This window comes from Silurus aristotelis, assembly GCF_946808225.1.
Source record: "Silurus aristotelis genome assembly, chromosome: 7".
Taxonomy (NCBI): Eukaryota; Metazoa; Chordata; class Actinopteri; order Siluriformes; family Siluridae; genus Silurus; species Silurus aristotelis.
Genome location: NC_139580.1, coordinates 24,365,828 through 24,390,722, shown reverse-complemented (window position 1 = coordinate 24,390,722; position 24,895 = coordinate 24,365,828). Strand labels below are relative to the sequence as shown.

Below are 24,895 nucleotides of genomic sequence, written 5' to 3'. Positions count from 1 at the left end.
GCGCAAAAATCAATACTTATGATATTTTACTCATATTCCATAATGCACATGCACATTAGCTGCTGAGCCTTTTGTTATTCTGCTCTGACTGAGCCATGTGTATAAATAATCCAAAGAGTAACTTCAGTTCCATTCCTAAGTGTTTAACTGTAGAATAGTGTAGGATTTAATAGTTAAACCGCACGTCAGGATCCTCTTTTTTAAGTGTGTGCGGATAATAGCAGATGGTTTAATACATTCCAGACAGGCTGAGCAATTAAAATGTAAGGTTTTTCTCAAGCATTAGGTCTTGGAAAGGGCCAGCTGGCCAGCAGTGACAGATCCAGACCTGTAACGTACAGCTGAGAGAGTGTTCGCAGAGATGAGGGGAGAGGAGCCTAGCCAGCGTCAAGCTGCTGGAGAGGCATTCCACACAGGCTCGGAGTGACTAAGCCATCCATCACCCGGAGGAGGGGCGTGTACGAACCCAGCAGCAAGCCAGCCTAAGGGACTGATATAATGATACAAATCCTGTAACTTAAATCAGGGACATATATATACGTAGTCGAGGATATGACAACCCCGATTTCCAACCTTATTGTCCATTTTATTTAGTAATAAATGTCAAGCGAACCTCTTTTTTTTTTTGGCACATATGAATAATGAAACATTTCAGTTTCCAGTTAGGAAACCTGGACAAATATGCAAACTCAGATATGTTCTCATACCAGTACTCACTTTAGCTTGATACAGCTGTTGTTTTGTGCTCATTTGTGCTCTATTTGTACAAGGTAGTGTCAGAAAGGTTCAAGGCTTGCTCCGTTTAAAGGAAAGGACTTTATTTATCCATGGTTACACACTATCACCTTCAAACTAGTCCCATTAAACAGCAATACAGAGCTCCCTTCGTTCCTGCCGCTTCTGAAACGTGTCCGCGAAGCCTTCTTTGCAAAGCATGTCAAGCACCTTCTTCGATTCGCGCTGGATCTTCGCAATGGTGTCAAAACGTTGACCTTTGAGCTGCATCTTCATCATCGGGAAGAGGACAAAGTGCTCACGAGTCAAATCTGGCGGGTGGGGAAGTGAGATCATGTGGATTGTTTTCCGACGATCAACATGCACAAGCTCGTTGAAGGTTTTCCTGCCTTTTCGTCGTCTTTCAGTGATGTTTTTCTGCTCTTGAAGCCGCTCGAAACACCTCGAGCGACTCCGCAGCATCGCCGCAGCATGTCATGTCAAACGTCTCTGTGTCCCAGTTTCATGCAGAAATTTCACTTTTGTTCTTTGTTCTAACTTTCTGTCCGTGATGAAATCGCAGACAAGGTAAAGCACATGGTCAAAATAGCACCAGTTGACACCATGAGACCCAATACTCAAGTCAGTGGATTTGGCTTTGGAAGGTTGTGATTTAAAGTCCCGGAACCACCAAGCTGCCACTGTTGGGTCCTTAAGCAAGACTAATAACTCGACCCTGCTTAGTTGCATTGGAAAAAAGTTAGGCAATAAAGGTTATTGTAAATGTAATACACCACAGACATTTGGTGTCACAGTGAAGAAAAACGTTGCTTTTTTCGTTAAAACTGTTGAACTACATTAATTGTATAATGATATATAACTAAGTAGACACCTGACCATCACTCCCAAATGTTTCTATTCTAAAACACTTCCTTTTTTCCCTGTTACAGTAACCTCCACTCGTTTGGGAAGGCTGTGGGGATTAGTGTTTATTCAGCCACGAGAGCATTAGTGAAGTCAGATGCTATGTGAGGAGCTCTGGCACGAAATCTTTGTTGCAGCACATCACAAAGGTGTTCAGGGGCTTAAGGACTAACACTAAAGTCTATCCATGGTGCTCAGTTTGTGCACAGGGAAGGGAAGTTGTAATGCTACAGCATACAAAGACACTCTATACAACTGTGTGCTTCCAAATATGGGGAAGAAACACAGGGTGTGATGGTCAGGCGTCCACATACTTTTTGGCACATATAGTGTATTTCCTTTGGGTTGTTGAGAATAAGGTTAAAGTTTTTGGTTAAGGCATAACAGAAAAGTATCTCACTAAGGCGTGTGTGTGTGTGTGTGTGTGTGTGTGTGTGTGTGTGTGTGTGTGTGTGTGTGTGTGTGTGTGTGTGTGTGTGTGTGAGCGAGTGTGTTATTTTGGGCGAATGGAAAGACAAATTATAAATGTTATTATTTTCATTGGTATTATGCTTAATTCTGGGAAAATGGATCAAATCTTGGCTGTCTTGTGCATTGCTGTGCCCTAGACTCACTCTGTGTGTGTGTAAGAGAGAGAGTTGACAGAGAGAGTGGTAGATCTTTTCATTTTGCCCTGACATGACTCTTGTGCTTCTCACTGGTTTAATTTTGCTGACGTTTCACTCCAGAGAAAACAATGCGCCTGTGGTCCGTCAGCCTGACACGCTGATGTTTTCTCCCCGAGCCTCTCGCTTTCTTTCACCAAAACACATCACTGGAGATTACCTCGTGTTCAAACCGACAAACGCTCCAACTATCATTAGACATCTTGCGAGGGAGAAGGTACCTGAGGCCCTGGAAAAACTCAACCACACTGTCGTTTCCATCTCACTCTCATCTTCAAGCTTTTACTTTCCTCTCGACTTAAAAATAGCTTCATCCTGGATTTATTTCGGTCTTTCTCCCAGTAAGCTAGCATAAACATCGATCACGGTCCTTTCCAGGATAAAGCGTTTTCCGAATATGAGCAATTCAATGAACAGATACACGGATGGAGGGAGGGCTGAACTTAGGTAATATGTATACACACAAACACTTGCTACCATTAGCATGACATCATTCCTGCTGTAAGATCTAACTGGCAGTTTAGAGCTGATTTAATTCCAGTAATCATTAGTTTCTATAAAAGTCCTCTACCACAGGACTTTGTGGCAGTAATAACTCTAATGGGTAATCTGATCTTGGTTTAACCTCAGGACCAGTTGAATATCTCTGTCTGGGAGTATTATAGAGCTGACTGGAATAATCTATCAACTGCTTTACAGGAAGGGCAGACGAGTTTTATTTTGGAGACTGTTCGTGTCCTGATGATTCATTTGAACGAATGTGTGTTTTAATCCTCCAAACAGTTTTGTGGTTTTCCGACTAGACATTGTATTTTGTTGACATTGTATACTCTTTCTCCCTCTCTCCCTCTCTTTCTCTCTGTACATGTAATATATATATATATATATATATATATATATATATATATATATATATATATATATATATATATATATATATATCGTATTTTCCGGACTATAAGCCGCTACTTTTTTCCCACGTTTTGAACCCTGCGGCTTAAACAACGAAGCGGCTAATTTATGGATTTTTTCCTGGGTTTTTCACGGTTTCACAAACTTCAAGCCAAAAAACTGAACCCCATAACATTAGACCAATGAAATTTCCAAACGGAAACGCAAAAATGCACCTCACCTGTGTTCTGAGCTGCACAGCATCGGAAGAAAAGCTTCACAGATGGAGATTTTTAAACGCACGACGATGCCAAAAGATAAACTCCAGAGAGAAAAGGTTGTGAAAGGAAGGAGGAAGACAGTGAACAATGACTTTCTTGGTAGGCTACTGTTTAGATACAAGCCGTTGTAACGTGTTGAGTCTGGGTGAAGGGAGAGCTCACTAACTCCAGTTGCAACAGAAATCATATAAGCACAGACAGGTTTCCAAAACTCGTGCTTTTTAATTTAACCGGAAAAATGCAGTGCCAGGGTATTCCCAAAATGCCGCTTTGCTCTTAAAGAAGCCACAACATATTTCGCCCCTTACACAGTGTAACAGACACTGTCTTTTAATAAAGCCTGTGTAAAGTATATTAGTTTCAGTGTAGTGCGGCTTATACACAGGTGCGGCTTATTTATGTTCAAAATAAAAATCTTTGTCAAATTCAGTGGGTGCGGCTTATATATGGGTGCGCTTAATAGTCCGGAAATTACGGTATATATTTGGGTGTAACCGGAATTTTTCGGTACAGGGCTTTCGGCTCAGTACACGCATATACCGAATGCAATCCTTTTTTTTTTTTACGTGCAGAACATAATTAAAATCTGAGTATTACAAACGTATTAAGTGGCTTGCACTTTGAGTGTATTATTTTTATTATCATTTAGTTAGCGCAGTGTCACTGTGGCTACTCACACTTGGAATAGTTTTTATTTGTAACATACACATTACAGCACAGTGAAATTCGTTCTTCGCATATCCCAGCTTGCTTAGAGCTCAGGGTCGGCCAAGATACAGCACCCCTGGAGCACAGAGGGTTAAGGGCCTTGCTCAAGGGCCTAAGAGTCGCAGCTTGGCGATACCAGGGCTTGAACCACCAACCTTTCGATCAGCACCTAAACCACTGAGCTACTACTCCTCCTTAAAGGTTGCATCTAGCAGAGGATGGTTCTGTAGCGGAAATAATATTTGTTTTGTGTAGTTAAATTTTTCTATTTATTTAATTTTATCGAATCAGTTGAATTTGTCCCAATTTTGATTTTTAAAAATGAATTATTAAATTTTAATAAATGTAAAAAAAAAAGTGTATTGCATTAATTAAATTTATTCTATTTTATTTATATACCATGAACTTTGTGTACCATTAAACCCCTAATATATATATATATATATATATATATATATATATATATATATATATATATATATATATATATATATATACACATACATACATACATACATACATACATACATACATACATACAAGTTGTTTTTTTTGGGGTTTAGCTTGTTAAAGGTCTTCCTGAACTCATCTTCTTCCCGTGATGTTCTGCTATTGAAGCAACTCAAAACATCTCAAACGACTAATTGCAGCATTGCCGTATATCAGACATATGTCATGTGAAACGTCTCGGTAGCATAAGTTAGTACCATTAGTTTTCGAAGCTTTTTGATACCACCTTGTATATAAATAAATAAATAAATAAATAATATATATATATATATATATATATATATATATATATATATATATATATATATATATATATATATATATATATATATATATATATATATATATATATACACACACACAAACACAAAGCATTCATCATTCAAGGAATCCCCCCTCGAGTTCTTTCTGTGAGTCCAAAAACGTCCATGGTCAGTATGACTCAGCAGCTTGATGGTGGGCACAGTTCTCTATGGTCTGAGATGTGGCCTGGAGCATCTAATGATTTAATCTCAACTCAGTAACAGAGGAAGGAAAGATGTGTTTAACTCCTATCAACAGATCCATTTCATTCCATTGAAAATACAGCTGGGTTCATGCTGCACTTCCATTACTTTCTAATGTTCAGCTGTAGATTTCATAGCAGGGTGACTGACTTCACCTGAATAGTTTTAATGATCTGAGTGTTTGTTTTTTTGTTTTTTTTTTGTTTTTTTGTTATATGCTGCATTGAATGTTTTGTTTCTGTAGCTTTTTTTAATATTATTTCTATTAAAAAAGTGCAAAACATCTTTAATAGAATATGTTTGAACAGTCTTACCACAAGGATTTAAAACCATTGTTTATTTGTGTGGGTTTTTTTTTTGTTTTTCACTTTTTGCGAAGGATTTCTGTATTAAATTAAGGCATTGTTTCTTCTTTATTGCTTTCTCTTTGGTTATTATTCCCAGCCTGTTAGTGCAGTGGGGGCACTGAACAGATGGTTCAAATCCACTTGTCACTCAGCTATCCGAGTCCTCTGGGACAGCATTGTATCTCAAACTTTAGATGGATGGCTTCAGGGGTGTGTGTGTGTGTGTGTGTGTGTGTGAGTGTGTGTACATTATAGGATCTTCTGTTTGAAATAAACAGTTGACATAATATGGCCATGTGTGTCTGTGTGTGTGTCTGTTTGTGTGTGTGTGTGTGTGTGTGTGTGTGTGTGTGTGTGTGTGTGTGTGTGTGTGTGTGTGTGTGTGTGTGTGTGTGTATGTGTGTGTTGCAGTACTCATGTGTGATGAAAGCCTGGGGAGATTTTGTATTCTATGCAGAATTTATATATAGCTTTGTCTGTTTTTTTTAATCTAATTCTACTATTTATTGTATAGTTTATTTGCTACCTAATTTGCTACCTCCAGTCTTCAACCAGAACCCGTAAACCTGAGGCTTTGCACTTTTATAGGACCCCTAAGTAAGAATATACTTTATGAACATCACTGAACTATATAAGAATATGGCTTGTTTATCATATGCACAGCAATATTTATTTATATATATATAGATGTTTTAGAGGGACTCGTTTTATCTATTTAGGCTTGAAAGGCCCAAGAGATAAATGTACTCACTTTAATTAAAGAAGAGTTGTGATTTTTTTCTGCATGGACACCCTGCGTGAACCACTGGGTTTAGGGCTCACATGCATCCTAGTTTGCTCTGTATTTTTTTTTTTTTTTATTGTGAGTGAGAATAATTGTGTACACTCGTTCATTAGTTCGGGACCCTAACTTAATTCATATTGGTCCACTGATGACACGTATTTGATGTGATTTGACTACGTATTTGTGGTGTAAAATCTCACCAGCGAGATTTATCATGATGAACAGGCAGGATGAACCTTCTAACTTCCTCATCAGTCCCTGTATAAGCCCAAGAATGTGAAATATTCATGTTTTAAATGTTAGAAGTAGAGTGGGTGCAGATGTGACATCATGTTGTTTCCGGTGAGAAACTCACGTGCGAGGAGGGGTCAGTGACAAGGGTTGTGGTCATGGTAACGTCAGAATAGCACCAGGATCTACACAGGACGCTGTCTTTTGGCACTTTCACTTATGAAGGTTTGGTGCTCCCTGTGACAAAACTAGTCTCTAAGCTTTTTGATAGCACCCCCATATAAATGCATTAGCTTTATTTTACGCAATAAATATTCATAAATAAATATCGAGATAACCTTTATTAAAGTCGACTCTCTAATCATTGCCCTGACTACTGAACGAGGAAGCCGACTGAGACGCACCTTCAGCGTTAAGGGTGTAACACAACGGAAGAGTCAATGTTTGTGTATTTTTTGTTCCCCAAATATTTGTATCCGTGATTAAATGTTTGAACACATGAAGACCTGATGTGGGTGTAGCTTAAGCCCACAGAGAAACCAAAAAAAGGCAGAAATACCAGCACCATCAGCATGTCAATAATAACCGCTCTAAATGCATCATGGTCTGTTTATGCCACAAGCTTCATATCTTACTGCACAAACACGTCCACATGAAAGTGAAAAACCTCCCTGTGGCTCAACAGCCGTATCCTACACAGTACAGTTCAGCTTGACCAGTCTTTCTTTAAAGACACAAGGAGACCAGCATTAAAACTCGCAATTCGTATACTGGCGCCTAGATGCCTTAGCATGCAGGTACCTGTAGGCCCCTGTGCTGGCTGGCTTTTGAACTTTGTATAAAAGCATCTGCCAAACAGCACGGGCGTAAAGGTGAGACGTGCACAGAGAGAGAGAATAGGTGTGCAAGTGTCTCCAGGTGCAGAACGACTCTACGCATACGAGCGTGTCTTTTCTTTCTCCGTGTGCCCCTCAGCCCCAACCCATCGGTGCACTCCGTTAACCTTTAAGAGATGTGTGTTTATGTTGAGAAGAACCTCAGAAGATGCCAGAAAAGCGTTCCACCATGCTGGGTTTTTGGACAAGCACAAGCTTTTCTGAGCGCTGTACAAATTCAGAGCTGTACTTCAGGCAGAAAGTAAACAATCGTTTACGTTTGTGAGCCCCCCCCCCCCCCACACACACACCCACATCTTGGCTCTCCACTAACATTTGTTTTCTCATTTTGTCATGGGTTTTTTCCCCGATCTTGTCTAAGCATCGTGATCTGACGCTGGATAATCCTCCTACACTTGATCTTTTTTTTCTTTTTCTTTTTTTGTTCTGTTCTAACATCTGCTCTCTGTATTATACACACCCACGTCCTTTCTGTCATTTTCTAGTAAACTAATCCCTGATCCCTGCCCCCCTGGCCAATTTGTGGGTCCGCACAGGCTGCGAATGATATCACCAATCCCCTCGGTCATGGTGTCATTCTCTCGCCTTTGGAACAGGCTGGGATAAAACACTACTCAGGACAAGGATTACTGCAAACTGGAAGCAGAGCAGCAACCAGCACACTACATTCTTCTCTGCTATTCGCTAGAACTCAGAAGAGATCATGTTTCAGGCTCTTTGGACTTAAATCTGAATGTAAATGATCACCTATCACTGCAATCAGTAATCCAGGACTGTGTGAGGGGTTTACCCAGTGACAGTGATGATGAGTGCTTTAGATATTAGATATTCGCTGGGCCTAAGTGTTTGAGGAGCCCCAATAAACACGACCAGCCCATGGTTTCATTTCCAGGTTTCAGTTCAGAGATAATAAAAGAAATATTGCCTGCTGCCTTGTTCAGTTTCAGAAACGGCCACAACTTGTTTATTTGTAAGTCAGCCATATTTGGTCTTGAAAACAATCGGAGGGAAAATGGAGGGGGTTTTGTTGTCATTGCTTTGCTAATCGGCATAATGTAACAGAAAATGTAACAATGCATCGCATCCAGAGTGTAAATCTTTCCTCATGAGGTGAGGCCTAAAACTTATAGAGCCACTTTTTTTATTATATTTTAAAGATTTAATTTGGATTAGCTTGATTATGGCTTTTGTTCTATCGCCTATATTGCTGTCTGCGTCGTGTGAGCCGGCTATAAGTGGCGCTGCTGCGACATTTGCACTGCGGTAAAGTCAGTTTCATATTCAGACATTTGGGTTTTCATGGTGAGCAGCTCGTAAATGGAAGGCAGGCTTTCGAAAGTGACAGCCGAAGCAGAGCCGAATGAGCAGAGTTAAGAGAAGTTGTTTTTTTCTCCAAATATTCTCCAAATGTAAAACAATGATTGGTTGAATCCAGTCCGGTCTAAATGTTGGAAAAATTTAATTAGCTGGAGATTTGTAACCTCATTGCAGTATGCTAAAGCCTTCTTTTTTTATTAAATACTAAATGAAGTCATTAGGTAAGACTAAATTTAGATTAGTTAGATTAGGGCAGGTGGTGGCTCAGTGGTAATCCCATTGTTTTTTTTGTTTAGAAGGTTGTGAGTTCAATTCCCAGCACCATTAAACTGCTACTGCTGGGCCCCTGAGCAAGATCACTTACCTACTTTAGTCTAAAAAAGATAATTGTATAAGTGTCACTTTGGATAAGGGCATATGCCAAATGGCATAAATGTTGATTATTGTTAATGAATTGTTAATGAATCTCTGATGCCCGCCTGCTTTCTTGTTATCATTAGTATGAGTATTATTATCAAAAAAGTTCCTCTGTTTTTTCTTGCTTTTTTTTTTCTCAAGTGCGGGTGTGTTGGATTATGCTTTTCTCCCCACAGGGTGTGTGTTCTCTTATTTCTTCCCGAGCTTCTTTTTTCTCATATTGTTCCTTTTCCTCTCTTTCTCCCTCTCTCTTCGTCTCTCTGCACCGACAGCAGCTCCACAGGGGATTTGAAAGAGTAAGGGATCGACTTACAACGGCAAATTAGATCAGAATTTTAGATGCGCTCGTAAATTGCTAAAAAAAAAAATGTGTCATGTTCCTCGTGTGTCATCCTTGACCTCATCTGGAGTGGACCACACACACACACACACACACACACACACACACACACACACACACACACACACACACACAGACATTCACAGCATTCAAAGACTTCAAAGATGCCATCTGGTGATGTAATGGAACTTAATAAGTTAAGAGCTCAAAGCAGAGGTCTGTCAGACGTTTTACAGACAGAAATGTCACGTGCTTTCAGTTTAAAACCCTAATGTCCCGTTTCATCTGTAAACCTTCACTGAACCCTTATTGCTAGTTTGGTTAGTTTTATCACTTCCTTGAATAAATGTGGAACAGAAGCTCCTTTCCCATTGGGTTCAAGGCAAAGAGAGGAAACCATAACTCTGGTTGAAAATAAACCTTTTGGATCTCATCATTCTGACTTTTTTTCTTACTGTGTGCTTATCAAACGAAACTCATTTCCAACTTGTTTAGAAACATTTACGTATATTTATATATACACGTGATCGTATATGCATTGCAATCAGCTTGAAAGACAATAGCTGTAGTTTAGAGATTTCTAGTTTTAGGCTTCTGCAGAAGATCGGACACATATTTTGGTAATTATTTAACTGAAGGCAACACATCAGCCAAAGACTACAGGGCTAAAGATGTTTTGTTAGAACGTGAAAGAGTTTCACAGTCTCTTATTTATTTATTTATTTATTTATTTATTTATTTATTTATTTACGTTTAATTTTATCTGATTAGCAAGACATTAGAAAAAAGTGACACTGGTCGTACGAAATAGATGGAAAAAACCGACGGCAAAATGTGTAAGGAAGTAATGGATAGTTTTACATTGTTAGAGATGCTTGTGTTTTTTTTCCAACTTTAAAACAGATGTCTCATCTGTTCAGTCTGTGGCTCTGCTGGCCAAAGCTGGTGACACGAAGCACCACTTCAAAACAAAGCATCCCCACTTTAAACGTAGCCATGCATTTATTTTTTTTTCCCTCTTTAAAGCAACTGCACTTCTTTTTGAAATATTCGTAGCAATCCTAAGCCCTGTCCACTGTGTTTATTTAGTTTTAGTTTTAGATCTTTAATTTAGACCTACTGCAACAGTTTTAGGAGCACAACTGACTGAAAACACAAGGAATATTCCTTGCTCTAATGTCGCTGTTTAGTTGGAATTGTGCTCACCGGCGGAGTGATTCTGGTTTTGTATTCGACGTATGACTTTTTTCGTGCACATGTAAAAGCGGCGACGGCGGGAGCCGCATTGTTCAAATATTTCCCCGCATATCTTCGGTACATCTGCAAGATTAAAATAGATATCCACTAAAAGGCACCGCCCTGACAAAGCACCCCTGACAGTCAGGTTTCTGATAGAATTGTGTCAAATAGTTTAAATACACTTAGTTTAAATACACTGAGGTGCTCGGTTTCCTTTTTAACTTTTACACTGTCGTCGTGAGCTGTGCGACTTTACATTCCTATGTATTTACCGATCTAGAAATTTTTGAAGACTAGTACTCAAAACACTGATTGAAAACCGTGTTGAGTTAGATTATGGAGTTGTGGAACAGTTTGGGATTGTGCAAAACACAGCACTAGCTTGTTTATTAGAGGTAGAAGGATGAGCAAATGTTTATTTTTTTTTTTTTATAGTACACTTCATTTAAACTGAATGAATTCGACTTCTGTAATACACTAGATGGACAAAAGTATTTGGACACCTGGCGTTTCCAGCTATATGTGGTTCTTTCCCAAACATTAACCACAAATCCATACAACTATATAAGATGCCTGCAGGGAATTCAATTTCCTCTTCACATGCACTAGGAGACCCAAATCTGTTCCAGCATCACAATGTCTCTGTGCAAGTGAGCTCCACAAAAATATTGTGTACATGGGTTGGAATGAAAGATCTTCAATGGCCCGCTGTAGAGCTCTGACCTCAACCCTATTAAACACCTTTGGGAAGAACTGGAACGCTGACTGCACCCCAGGCCTCCTCACGTCACCTACATCAGTACCTGACTTTACTAAAACCATTGTTGCTGAATGAACACAAATCTCCACACACACACTCTAAACTCTAGCGGAACATCTTCCCAGAAGAGTGGAGGTCATTATAACAACAAATGGGGGACATTTGTCCATATGATGTATGATTTAGAGAAAAAATACACAAAACCTGTCTTTGATATTTCTGACATATAGATATATCTTAAGTAAATTGGGAAAATGAAAGTGTAGATTTTTTTTTCTTGTGACCCCATTTGTAAAACCCACACGGGTTTGTGGCCCCTAGTTTCAAAACGTTTGTTTAGATGGAAATATTGCCTGTTTACATATAAAAAATTATTCTTATTAAGAAAATCATAATTTGCATTTGTTACAGGATCGATTTATTTATTTATTTATTTTGTTTGTTTGTTCATTTTCTTCCCCAGATATTTGATCCATGGTGCCTTGTCATTTAAATTGTAGACTTTTGTAAGTAAGGACTTTTACGTAGCTGGACATCTACAAATTTTAGTTAAACATCTCAGTTCTCAAAATGGATAACAAGTGGATTACTGACATATAAACCTATGTGTAGTCTACTGTAATGATTCAGCTTGGTTCAGGAACTGCTCAGGTTTTTGTTTTTCTTTCGCTTTGCTGCTAGTACGGTGAGCAATAAAATATGGACATTTTGCAGACAGGAAGGTTTCACGGGCAGATCTGCATTGTAGCTAATGGCACTGAAATCCATTCATCAGTATGTTCTGTTAGAAGGGATGCCGTATCCTGCTGAAATCTGATCATAATATATTACCCTTATTAACACAGAAATATAAAATGGATATTCGTACATCCCACACCTACTCGGACATGTTCACACACACACACACACACACACACACACACACACACACACACACACACACACACACACTCATGAGGCTTTTTGTCCCAGTGTCATGGTGTGATATTGCTTGGCACTGCATTGCAGCTCTAGCTGTTGTAATTAGATGCTGATTTGTTCTCTTTGCCTGGTGCGAATCGGCCCCACACCCTGTCAGCAGAATCTCTCTCTCTCTCTCTCTCTCTCTCTCTCTCTCTCTCTCTCTCTCTCTCTCTCTCTCTCTCTCTCTCTCTCTCTCTCTCTCTCTAATATATATATATAGATATATAGATATATACACACACACACACACACACACACACACACACACACACACACACACACACACACACACACACACACACACTCCCACTAGTTTACACCCTGTCTGTGCTCACCTCTTCTCCAGTTTTCACTGCTAAACTTGAAATCTGTCAGCAGTTCATAAACACTTCACTTCATCACCTCATTCCTCCTCTCGCAGATCCTTGTGTGCGAGGGACGCAATCAGCACAATCTTGCTGATGCAGAACTTTTCTTTTTTTCTGAAATGCAAAATCTGTGATAACCCACATACTGTAGGTGAATTTGACTTAACTTTAGGTGGTACACTATATAAAGAAATGTTTGTGGACACTTGAGCGTAGGATTTGTGCTTTTTGAGCATCCCATTCCACATTTAGTCGCCATCTGCTGTTATTATGAACTCCACCCTTCTGGGAAGATGTTCCACCAGATTTTGGAGTGTGTTTGTGGAGATCTGTGTAGAGGAGGCCTGGGGTGCAGCATTCTAATTTATTCCAAAATGTTTCAGTAGCGTTGAGGTCAGAACTCTATAGCAGGACACTCAAGATCAACCCATGTAACGCATATCTTCTGCTGGATTTGATATACCTTTATGTTTTTGCTGTGAAACATTATTTAACATGTTATAGAGTGAACTTACACTTAGACTTCCCAGCATTTACACATAGTGTTTTCTTTGTAAAATGAAGGGCTGCATTTTAAGAAAGAGACAGACACAAAGAGAGAGAAGAAGAAAGAGAGAGAGTGTCTGGTTAGGATAAGTCTATATGAGAACAGGATCTAACTTGTCTCTCTGACATCCCATAACATTGAATCGAACTATAAATGCGCGACGTGTTATTCATTAAAACGTTCAACAGTGTAATCGTTTTTGCAGTTGGCTGTCTGGAATGTACGGTATAACACACTTTGGACCATGCTGTTCCTGTATACACAGAAAGTGTGCTCTGCTTCTGTCATGAAACATTGCCCCCTCTTCTTATTAGGCATTTTGTCTTAATTTGACCTATAGTTCCTTTATAACAGTGATATATAAATATCAGCATCGTTCTTCTCCGCCAAGTCTTATTCAGAGTGGTACTTAAAGCGCAACCTTGTTAATTACCATTAATTAATTTAATTTGTTAAAAGTAAAAAAAAAAAAACTTTCTCATGTGAGTTCAGGGTAAGACTGACCTTATGCAAGGTGATATCAAAAGGTTTTTAGACTAATTGGTGCTATTTTGACCACGTGAATTACCACGTCTGCAATTTCATCACAACCAGCAAGCTAGAACAAAGAGCAAGCGTGAAATTCTGCGTGAAACTGGGCAAATCCGCCACAGAGACGTTTGACCTGACGTACGTTTGTCATACGGCGATGCTGCAATGAGTCGTTCGCGGTGTTTCGAGTGGCTTCAGGAGCGAAAGAACTTCACTGGATGATGACCAGAGATCAGAAAGACCTTCTACGAGCTCAACCCTTAAAAATGTCGAAACCATTCGCCAACTTGCGCATGATGAACGTCGGAGAAGTCCTGCGGACTTCCAGTCTTCTTCCAGCACGAATCGCAGAAGAAGCTTTGAAAAGAAGACTTTTCGGACACATTTCAGAAGTGGCAGGAAAGCTGGGGGCGCTGTATTGCTGCCCAAGGGGACTATTTAGAAGGTTAAAGTGTGTAAATGTAGATAAATAAAAGTACTTTTTTGTAAACAGAGCTAGTCTCTAAAGTTTTGGAACCACCTCATAAAGCACCCTATTTGTTCCTCTATCACATTTATGTTCCTCTATCACATTTATCACATTTATAATATCCCAGTGCTTGTGTATGAATGTGTCAAACCTTTCTAGCTTTACAGTGTATATCTGTATTTGTGCTTGTTGTTGGCCTGGTGGCAATACTTCTAAACATCTTAATGTTCCACCTTAAAAGTACAAGATCAGCACCTCCTGAGCCCCCCCATTATTATTGTTTATTTTCCCAAATCACTGAACATATTCGAGGCAAACATGCCAAAGTAACAGACTGTAAGATCCGAACTCGGCCCGAGCGTGTGTTTCTCGTTCACTTCTGCCCATGCTGACAGGTAAGCGGGAGATGGTGAGAAGCCATTGAGAACTCTTCCTGAGCCTGATTGGAACCAGATGTTTGTATATGTGTGTGTAAATAGCATGAGCCTTGCTCTGCTGGGGGACGCGGTTTTAGCCGAACTAGGGGAAAAGTGAAACGTCGCTGCCAGTGGAACAGCCATTCAGGGTGCCTGCTGAGTGCTGTAGTAGTACTGCAGCTTTTATAGGGTTTGGATCCTCATGGAGAATAATCGTTGCTGTTGCGTGATGTGTGCGTTGGCAGGCTGTCGGGCTGCACGTTGCCGCGGCACACAGTGATCTGTAACATATTTGGCCGCGGTTTTGGAAATTATAGCGGGGTTTTATTCTACCTGCTGTGAGCAGGTTTCCCGCTCACTCGTTCTCCCCTAATGATCGAAGTATCCGAGTCATTACTCCACTACACCCCTCATTCATTTTCACTCGAGTCGTTCTTATCGCGTCTGCTTCCTCGCTTCACCTATCTCACTTCAGCAGAAGTGCTGGACCCATTTATAGCAGTGACCACAGGCTTCCTGTTGTGTCTAACCACATCAGTATATTCAGTACCTTATTAATACCTTTTTTACAACTCTTTTTTTTTTAAACACAGTATACTAAGAACACCCCAGAACTCAGCAAGCCGTTTAAATTTTATAGACAACCACTTCTACTTCCTCACAGCGCATTATCAGCAAAAGACGCTACACTTATAACTGCGTTTCGAGTTGGAAACCATGTTTTATTCTTGTCACCGGAGGGAAACGTCTCTGCAAATGTGTTGTGCGCAGACTTTTAAGCCGTGCTGTATTGTTCTCTCGTGTTTGGAACACTAGAGAGTCAAAACACAGGTGATGGTGACGGGTTCCTGGTCTGGCTCTAAGCTTCTGACATCCTCTATGATCTGTTTCCCCTCATTCTAGCCCTTGGAAAGGAACTTGGTGCACAAGAGTGATTTTGGTGATATTCATAAAGCAGCCAGAGAATGCAGGAATTAGTCAATATGACTCTGAGTTTCCAGCAGTTCGACATCAAGCAACTAGTAGACTTTTTCTCAGAATTTCATTCTATCTGGTTCAATTCAAACATATTTACACGCATCAGGCATAACATTATGACCACCTGCCTAATATTGTTTTGGTCCCCATTTTGCTGCTAAAACAGTTCTGACTCATCGAGCATCAACAACATTAACTTCTTAATGAGCTACAGGAGCTCGTCTGTTGGATCAGACCACACGAACATCAGCCTTCGCTCCCCACGTGCATCAATTTGCTTCAGCTGCCCATGACCCTGTCACCTGGTTCCCACTGGTACACTTTTGATAGATACTGACCACTGCAGACTGGGAACATCCCACAAGAGCTGCAGTTCTGGAGATGTTCTGACCCAGTCGTTTAGCCATCACAATTTGGCCCTTGTCAAACTCGCTTAAATCTTTACGCTTGACCATTTTTCCTGCTTCTAACACATCAACTTTGAGGACAAAATGTTCACTTGCTGCCTAATAAAATCCCACCCACTAGCACGTGCCATGATAAGGAGATAGTTAGTGTTATTCACTTAATAATATTATCACATCACATCATGTGGTAATGTTATAATGCCATTATGTTATACAGCATTTTTAACACTGGACATGGTCGCATTTTGTGCAGTTAGATATTCAGATATTGATGTAGATTTAGATTTGTCTGTACCGAGTAAGCTGCAGGCAATGGAGGCATTTGGGGGCATGGGTTAAGGGAAAACTCCCTTAAATGGCATAAGAAAGAATCCTTAAGAGGAACCAGATATTAAAGGAAAACAGCCTTCACTGGGTGACATTATATACTAAGAATGTGATTCATTGCTCTTCTATATATAGTATGAAAAAGGGAATTAAAACTAGGCAGGCAGCACAAATAATACCAAAAATAAACTGCTAAAAGAGTGACAATTCTTCCAGTTTTACAAATAATTGTGAGGGCACTTAGTCAGCGTTTCAACTGGGGACCAAAGAATAGTAAAAATTTAGACACATTTTACCATTTGTACAGCAAAGTTTCTGCCAGGTTTTTGTAATTTACATTTACAATTATGGCACGTGGGAGGATTGATCCAGAACTGGAGGTGCCTGATCTCTTGATCATATTTTTAACAAACACAATACTGAAGATGGCAAATAGCTAGAGCAAAAATTTCCTCTAATACCTTTATTAAAAGGGAAGTATAATTTTTTTCATACTGTGTACAGGGTTTCTGCAGGTTTCCCCAAGTTAAATTGAATACTTTTTAAGAACATTAAAAATAACCAAGCCATAAATTTTTTTTTTCAAGCCAAGTATCGCTAAACTCCCAATTGCTATAAAGTAAAATCCGTTGTACATCTGCAGAACAATCCAAGAGAGATTCGTGCCAATAACAGAAAGTTGATTGGCTGTTGCATGTTGGTCTCATTTGTAGTCGTAATACAGAGAATTACTAGCAAAAGAAAGAACTTAAACACTACGGAAAATAAATTTTTTCTGCGGGAGCATTTCAATGAGCATTAGTGCTAGCGTTACATGGAGACTAGAAAATTAAGACCAATGTAAAATTGCTTAAAACCTAGAACAGGAAATTCAAGACTTTTTAAGACCTAAAATCTAGATGTTTATAATTTAGACTTTTTTTAGAGACCCCACGGAAACCCTGTGTAAAAAAAAATATGTTAACATAAAAATCCAGCACCCACCATGACAAAGACCGAGGGAATGCAGTCCATTGATTTCTTTGACATGACAGTCATTTAGGAATTTGTTTATCTACACACTACATGCTTTCAGAAATGTTTTGCTTTGCTGTATTCTGTATATTGAACAGGATGCCATGGTGTGTCTTTACAGTGACACTGGCTTCAAATCTCACAACATCTTTAACCCTGCTTAATTGTGTTCTAAAAAGATGTATGAGATCAATGTAGGTCAATCTTCCCCGTAAGTAATTTTTGTATCAGCTCTGCCATCAAAATAATCATGTTTATTGGAAGCTGAGAGAAAGCTGATTCCACATCAGGCCTTTGAGACGCTTGATTCTAGGACAACCCTGAGCTTCTGTACACCACACGGCACAGGTAGGCCATTGTATTCTGAGCTTGACCACTTTTGTTTATTACATAACTCCACTCACTAGGCTTGGCAGTTGCCCCCCGTGCCGCTGCACACAGCTGTCTCAGCTTCAGCTCTAGCCGCTTGTCTAGTCCTCTTAACTGAAGAGGGGAAGAGGATAAAAAAACTTTGAACTTATCTCTGGCCTTTGAAGTGAGTTACTGAAGCAAGCGTGTGTGTCCTAAGCATACTCTTTTTCTGTCTCAATCTCTCGCCCTCTCTCTTGCACTCAGTGTCTCTGCACTTACTTGTGCACAGGAAACACTAGCACTATTGTTGGCCTGTGGAATGCGGCAGGAAGGACTGCTCGAGGAGATCTCCGAGACATTCTGATCAAAATCACAAACCAGGGAGGTCAGTGATGTGAGACAGTCGTGACTCTGGAATTTGTTTCTGTGAGCAGCTCAGAACTGAGCGGGAGAGAAAATGAGGCCCGGGTATTGCATCAGTTCCTTCCTTAAGACCTCCCTTCAGAGTAAACATGATCTCAGGCAAGACAAGAAGCAAAAGCAGAGCGGGCTCGTTTTAGTCGTAACCTCTTTCGCAAAAGAAAAGGAAAAACACAGACTGAAGCAACAAGCGATTTTAACCCAGTAACCTTACAGGGCTTGTCACAAGGTTCAGATTTATATCCGACACTCTTGTACTTACACAGCAGAATACTCGTGTGCCGGTTGGTAATTGAGAGTTTTACCTGATTTTGCAACTAATACAAGTTATACATGTACACAGCCTTCACTGAATGGATAAAAGTAAAGCTTCTGAAAGCCATCGCTCCTTATGGAAACAGTTTGTGCATGTGATTGTGAGCGAGTGAATCAACTGAACAGTACAAGCAGGGGTCGCCTAATTCACTGGTTTTGCGGATCAGTCGGTACCAATAGTCGTTTGCTTGGAACGATCGCCAAAATTAATACAGATAGTTTTTCCGGGTTGCATTATACAGTATGAAAGAGGCATTTAGAGGTGAATCCCTGACACCTTGTGCTGTCAATTTAAAGTGTCTTTTTAATTTATTTCTATTTTATTATATTTTTCTATTTTATTATATTTTTCTATTTTATTTTATTTTATATATATATATATATATATATATATATATATATATATATATATATATATATATATATATACATATATATATATATATATATATATATATATATATATATATATATATATATATATATATATATATATAAAGAAATAAAAAAAAAAGTGTATATATATATATACACACACAGTGGAACCCACTTATCTCGACCTTGGTTAACTCGACAACCCTATTAAGTCGACGTTTTTGAAGTGGAACCGCCAAATTCTCGCTTTGTCTAAGCATTTTTTAATGGTTATGTCAACTTTTTTATACCCTAATATCTCGAGCACAAGGGGGGAAATTTTGCCATTTAACGTCGGTTATCTCGATCAGCACTGTGCAGCCGCAGAAGAACTCGCGAAAGTGGCGGAAAAATCAAGCCTTACAGATGCTACAGATGTTGTATTGTATACTGGTGAATCTCTGCTGTTGGTTAGTGCACATATGCCTTTTTTTGTTAAATGTTATGCGATGAACGGGAGGCGAAAGCCGCGCTTGGTAGGATAACAACTGATAGCGATAACAACGACTGCCGTGAACATATAACATATACCAGCAATAACGGACGTTGAGAGTGTGGAAGTTTAAATAGGAGCTGGTCATGAGTGCTAAACGAGCACCATATGTGCACGATTGAAGCCGGGAGCTTCAGAGAAAGCGGTCGAGAAACCACCTGCCACCCCGAAGGGGGCGTGGCAGGTGGATTCCTGACAGTAACAAACATGTACTGTATGTATTTTTATAGCATGCCTTCATTAAACAAATCGCAGCAACGCTGTTGTGTAAAAAAAAACTCCAAAAACACGTGCATGCACATTCTCATTTATTAATGTACATAAAGAATCATGTACATAAAGAAATTTCAAGCACGTTAATATATTGCCGCCATATTGATTTTCGTTTATCTCGATCATCGGTTATCTCGATGCTTTTTGGCAACCCCCTAGGACATCGACATAACCGGGTTCCACTGTATATAATTTATTTTGATAGCCACTTGAATAAGAAACAATACATGCTGCAAGGTTCATTTCACTTTTTCTTATTCTGCTTGTTCACTTGTATAAAATCTGCATGGTGGATGTGAAGAATTCCAGAACTGAAAGAGTGCCACAGTGTTGCACAAGCGTACGAGTGGGGCCGTGCAATTGCCATGGCATCCTCTTCCTTCAAATGTCCTTGAGGTCCTCACACACTGCCTGTGTGTCCTGCCCACAGGGAGAATGACCTGTTTTGTGCAAATCACCCTGCAGATCTTAAACTCTTTTGGATAATTTATGGGCCAAAGCTGGAATTACTAATTTCCGGAGCATCAGAGTAGCTCACTGTGTCTCTGACCTATTTTTGTCCTATTCTTGTGAGTGCTCTCGAGTGTTTCTTCTCTTGAAAAAGCACTGGAATTAGCCAGAACAGTGCAGCTAGTGAATCTGTTTTCTCCAAAATATCCGCTCTAATAATACAACTCAATGGGTCAATGCTTCAACACTGTAGAGGCATAAATAATTATATTTTATATCTGTATCTGTAATTGGTGTGGCGGTAACATTGTCGTCTCACAACTCCATGAGCTTGAAAGTACCGTTTTGTATATTCTCCTCGTGTCTGGCTTCTCCGGGTTCTTTCTACCTCCCCAAAATAGTTGCAGGTATTTGAATTAACTACATTAAATTTACTCAGGTATAAATAAACCAGACTACAACAAACTTTTCTTGTTATTAGGATCTGCACACACTGCTACAGTACGTATCTGTAGCACTGTATAGAGTATCGAATATGTTCAGAACAGTTTTGTTTTGCTCTGGAAATTGAGTCTCTGCTGTAGTAAAAATGTGGCACAATGTGCTTACCACATCAACTACTTCTGATAGTACTGTATAATGAATAAGCATGTTTTCTTTTTTATGGCATTCTCTTTTTCTTACTGACTGTCTGGATTTTAAACTCCCAGATGGACACTTTAACATACCAGAACCACACAAGAGCACACAGTACAGTGCAGTGAAGTGACTTTGACCTCACGCTCGGGCAGTGATGGCTCCCAGCGGCCCCCGGGTTTCAGGAAAGTTCTCCTTCCATCGCCAGAGAGCTTAAAGAGCAGTACAGTGTGTTTACAAAAGAGTAACGTCTTCTACACAGTCTCACCTCTGTGTTTCCTTCTGAAACTACCTGCGGTGCCATTAAAAAGCTTGCACAATGGCAGTTTTACTGCATGGAAAGATGGAATAGCAGCTAAGCCAACATCCACATATAATAGTTTAATAAGCTCAGGAGATCTCTAAATGCTACAATTAAAGTTCAGAATTCCCTCCATATGTAGATTATATCCTTTTTTTTTTATAAATACACCAGCCAGGCATAACATAATGACATTATAACATTATGACCTGTGAAGTGAATATCACTGATCATCTCTTCATCATGGCGCCTGGTAGTGGGTGGGATATTATTAGGAAGAAAGTGAACATTTTGTCCACAAAGTTGATAAGTTTAAGCAGGAAAAATGGGCAAGCGTGAGGATTTCAGCGAGTTTGACCAGGGCCAAATTGTGATGGCCAGATGACTGTATCAGCATCTATTAAAGTGGTCCACGGTTTGATGCACGTGGGGAGCAAAGTCTGGCCTGTGTGGTCCGATCCACCAGACGAGCTCCTGTAGCTCAAACTGCTGGAGAAGTCAATGTTGTTAATGCTCGAAGGGTCAGAACTTGTTTGACAACAAAATGGGGATCAACACAATATTAGGCAGGTGGTCATAATGTTATACCTGATCAGTATATATAAAAGCTGCTTTGCAAAGTATTCTCTTTAAAAGTGTGTGAATTTTTCCAGAGGGAGGCGATAGTCATGATCAGGCATGTGTGTTTCTGCATGAGCTGCAGAATACGCAGAGCAGTAATGATGTGAGGGTTGCAGAAGGGCCTCCACACCATAATGTGTTAATTGAACTGAGCTGACTGGACGTGAATGGCAGAATTTCCTGAGGACGTGGAGAAGTGCTTTAGAGAGATGTATCCTTCCAGTTGTTTCTGCACTCAGCAAACTGATAGAAGATCTGGAACCGATATGCGATTTCATTGGCCATGTGATCAGCTATAAGCTTTGTCGGCTAAATGCACACAGAGTCTTTTGTTACAAGAGAACCGTGTGGTTAATTAATGCAGTCCTTCCTGCCTGTAGGAACTCTGCTTCCTGTTCACTCTGATCAAAGTATCTCTGAACTCCACAGCTTGCTTTTCCTCTTTGTGATTTGCTTGTTTTTTGGTTTTAAACACCTGTATCCTTTTTTGCTCTCAGGCATTCGGAAACGCCAAAACAGCCCACAACAACAACTCCAGCCGTTTCGGCAAGTTTATCCAAGTTAACTACCAGGAGAGCGGCACAGTCCGAGGGTAAGCTAGTAAGCTAATGCACAGTAGCAGTGTCATGTTCTTACTGCATATTTCATACGGGTTTTTTTTTCTCTCTGATTTTTTTTTCCATGTGCTTATCTTTATGTTTTAGAGCCTATGTTGAGAAATATCTGCTTGAGAAATCTAGACTGGTCTATCAGGAGTACAATGAGAGGTAAGGTCATGAGATGACTTTTTGTATCTGTTAAGAGTGTCTCTTATGTGTAATATCTGTAATCTAAAACTCTGAGAATCAGCTCTACCAATAATATAATAAATCATATAATTTTCTTTCAAATGTAATGTTTTAAATGTATTTTTTTCAGAAGTTATATTTTAAGGGTGGTATGTTTTTTTAACGTCTCATCCAATATTTATCCCCTTTTGTTGTTATATTAACCACCACTCTTCTGGGAAGATGTTCCACTAGATTTCGGAGTGTGTTTGTGGAGATTTGTGTTCATTTAGCTGCCAGGCTGTTAATAAAGTCAGGTACTGATGTAGGTGAGGTGAGGGGCCCTGGGGTGCAGTCAGTGTTCCAGTGCATCCCAAATGTGTTCAGTAGGGATGAGATCAGGGCTCTACAGCAGGCCGCTCAAGATCTTGCCCCCCAACCCATGTAGATTGTACCTTCATGCAGCTCGCTTTGTGCACAGGGGCACTGCCATGCTGGAACAGGTTTGGGTTTCCAAGTGTAAGTGATTGCGAAATGTTATTATACAGCATCCAAATACATCGTATAAAATTGTGTGCCTCCAGCTTTGTGGTAACCATCTGGAGAAGAACCACATATAGCAGGAAAGGTCAGGTGTCCAAATACTTTTGTCCATATAGTGTATAAAATCTGTGAAGTGTTTTTATATAAAAAAAATTCCAGTTCGATTAGGAAGTTTGTTTTCCAAATCCACTCCAAGTCTTTTTTTTTACAGGATTATGTGATGGGTTTCCTCTGATATCCATTTTCTGCTAGTTTGCTGATACTGATACTGCCATCTGATCAGTATTCTTTTATCAGTATCGGTATTATTGTTAAAAGAAAGTATAATATGTAAGAGCAATTTAATCGTACTGGCTTTTTAATGGTCAAAAGAACAAACATACTAATAGTTAATATATTTAAAGTCTGATTAATCAAATCTGGAGACTCCAGCAGTGATGCGTCCCTACCCAGCGTGTGGTTTGCTGGGAAGCAATAGGCCGAGTTTAAATGGAAAGGTTATACAGAATGCATCACACAGAGTGCGCACACACTGAATCTGGAGTCAGCTGGAGTCCACAGTTAACCAGTGGACAAATCAATGGATGGAAAAAACAACAGTGCGCATCCTGTGTCTCTCTCTAGTTGTATCTCTTTATCCAAAGTAATTTATTTGTATTGAGTTACATCCCAGTTTAATCTGGTCCATGTACTGTATTTCTCTTGCGTGTTACAGTATCTGCAGGTTTTAATAATCGTTGCTCTGTTGTCCATCCTCCGAGTGCGCTGTTCTGTGAGAGAAAAATCAATATCTTCTACAAATCCATCTGGACTCAAATGAACTCCAAAGACCTGGCATCTTATCAAAAAGCTGTTCAGTTGCTCTATATTCTTCGAAAAGTCTTGTGATCTGAGGGCCAGATTGCCAGTCGTGTCAGTATCTGTTTGTTTGAGTTAAACTATGCATGAAATAGTTTATACATACGAGACACCTGATCATCACCCATGGGCACTCCCCAAACTCCTGCTACAAAGTTTGAAGCGTGAGACATATAACATAGACATCCTGTACAATCCTACATATTTATCTCTTTGTATGCTGTAGCTTTAAGATTTACCTACACTGCAACTAAGGAGCCCATATCTATTCCAAAAAATAGCTGTCCTTCAAGAGTGAATTAAAAAGTACTGGAGTCTCCTAGCACAGAGCTCTGAACTCAACCCCACTGAACACCTTTGGGATGTACTGGAATTCTGACTCTACCCCAGACCTCCTCACTTAACTTCAGTTATGTTCGGATCTCATTAATGCTTCTGTAGTTGAATGGGAAAAACCCCACACCCACACTCCCTAAGCGTTCCCAGAAGAGTGAAAGGTTTTGTAAGAATAAAGGTTGGGCTAAATCTTTATATTATGACCACCTGCCTAATATTGACTGGTCTGTGGCTACACCCCCTAATGACCCTGTCGCCGGTTCACCACTGTTCCTTCCTTGAACCGATTTTGATAGATACTGGCCACTGCAGACCGGGAACATCCCACAAGAGCTCCTGTTTTGGAGATCACAATTTGGCCTTTTTAAACTCACTTAAATCCTTACGCTTGCCCATTTTTCCTGCTTAAACACATCAATTTTGAGGACAAAATGTTTACTTGCTGCTGTACAGACATAAATAAAACCTATACATGACAAAACAGACAAGACAAGACAAAAACAGACTATACAAGACAATACAGACAATGTGAGACAGTATAGACAGTGTGGGTAATAAATAGGGATA

The 24,895-nt window shown here is 39.7% G+C and overlaps 1 protein-coding gene across 8 annotated transcripts in view; it reads left to right on the top strand.

The window, feature by feature from the left end:
* myo9ab (myosin IXAb) overlaps nt 1-24,895 on the top strand; it is a 107,624-nt gene that overhangs the window by 41,339 nt on the left and 41,390 nt on the right. For all 8 annotated transcript variants that reach the window (XM_083546068.1, XM_083546066.1, XM_083546071.1 and 5 more), the window contains exons 3-4: nt 22,322-22,416; nt 22,529-22,591. In XM_083546068.1, coding sequence (XP_083402194.1) covers nt 22,322-22,416; nt 22,529-22,591 — 158 coding nt within the window. The remainder of the gene's footprint in view (nt 1-22,321; nt 22,417-22,528; nt 22,592-24,895) is intronic.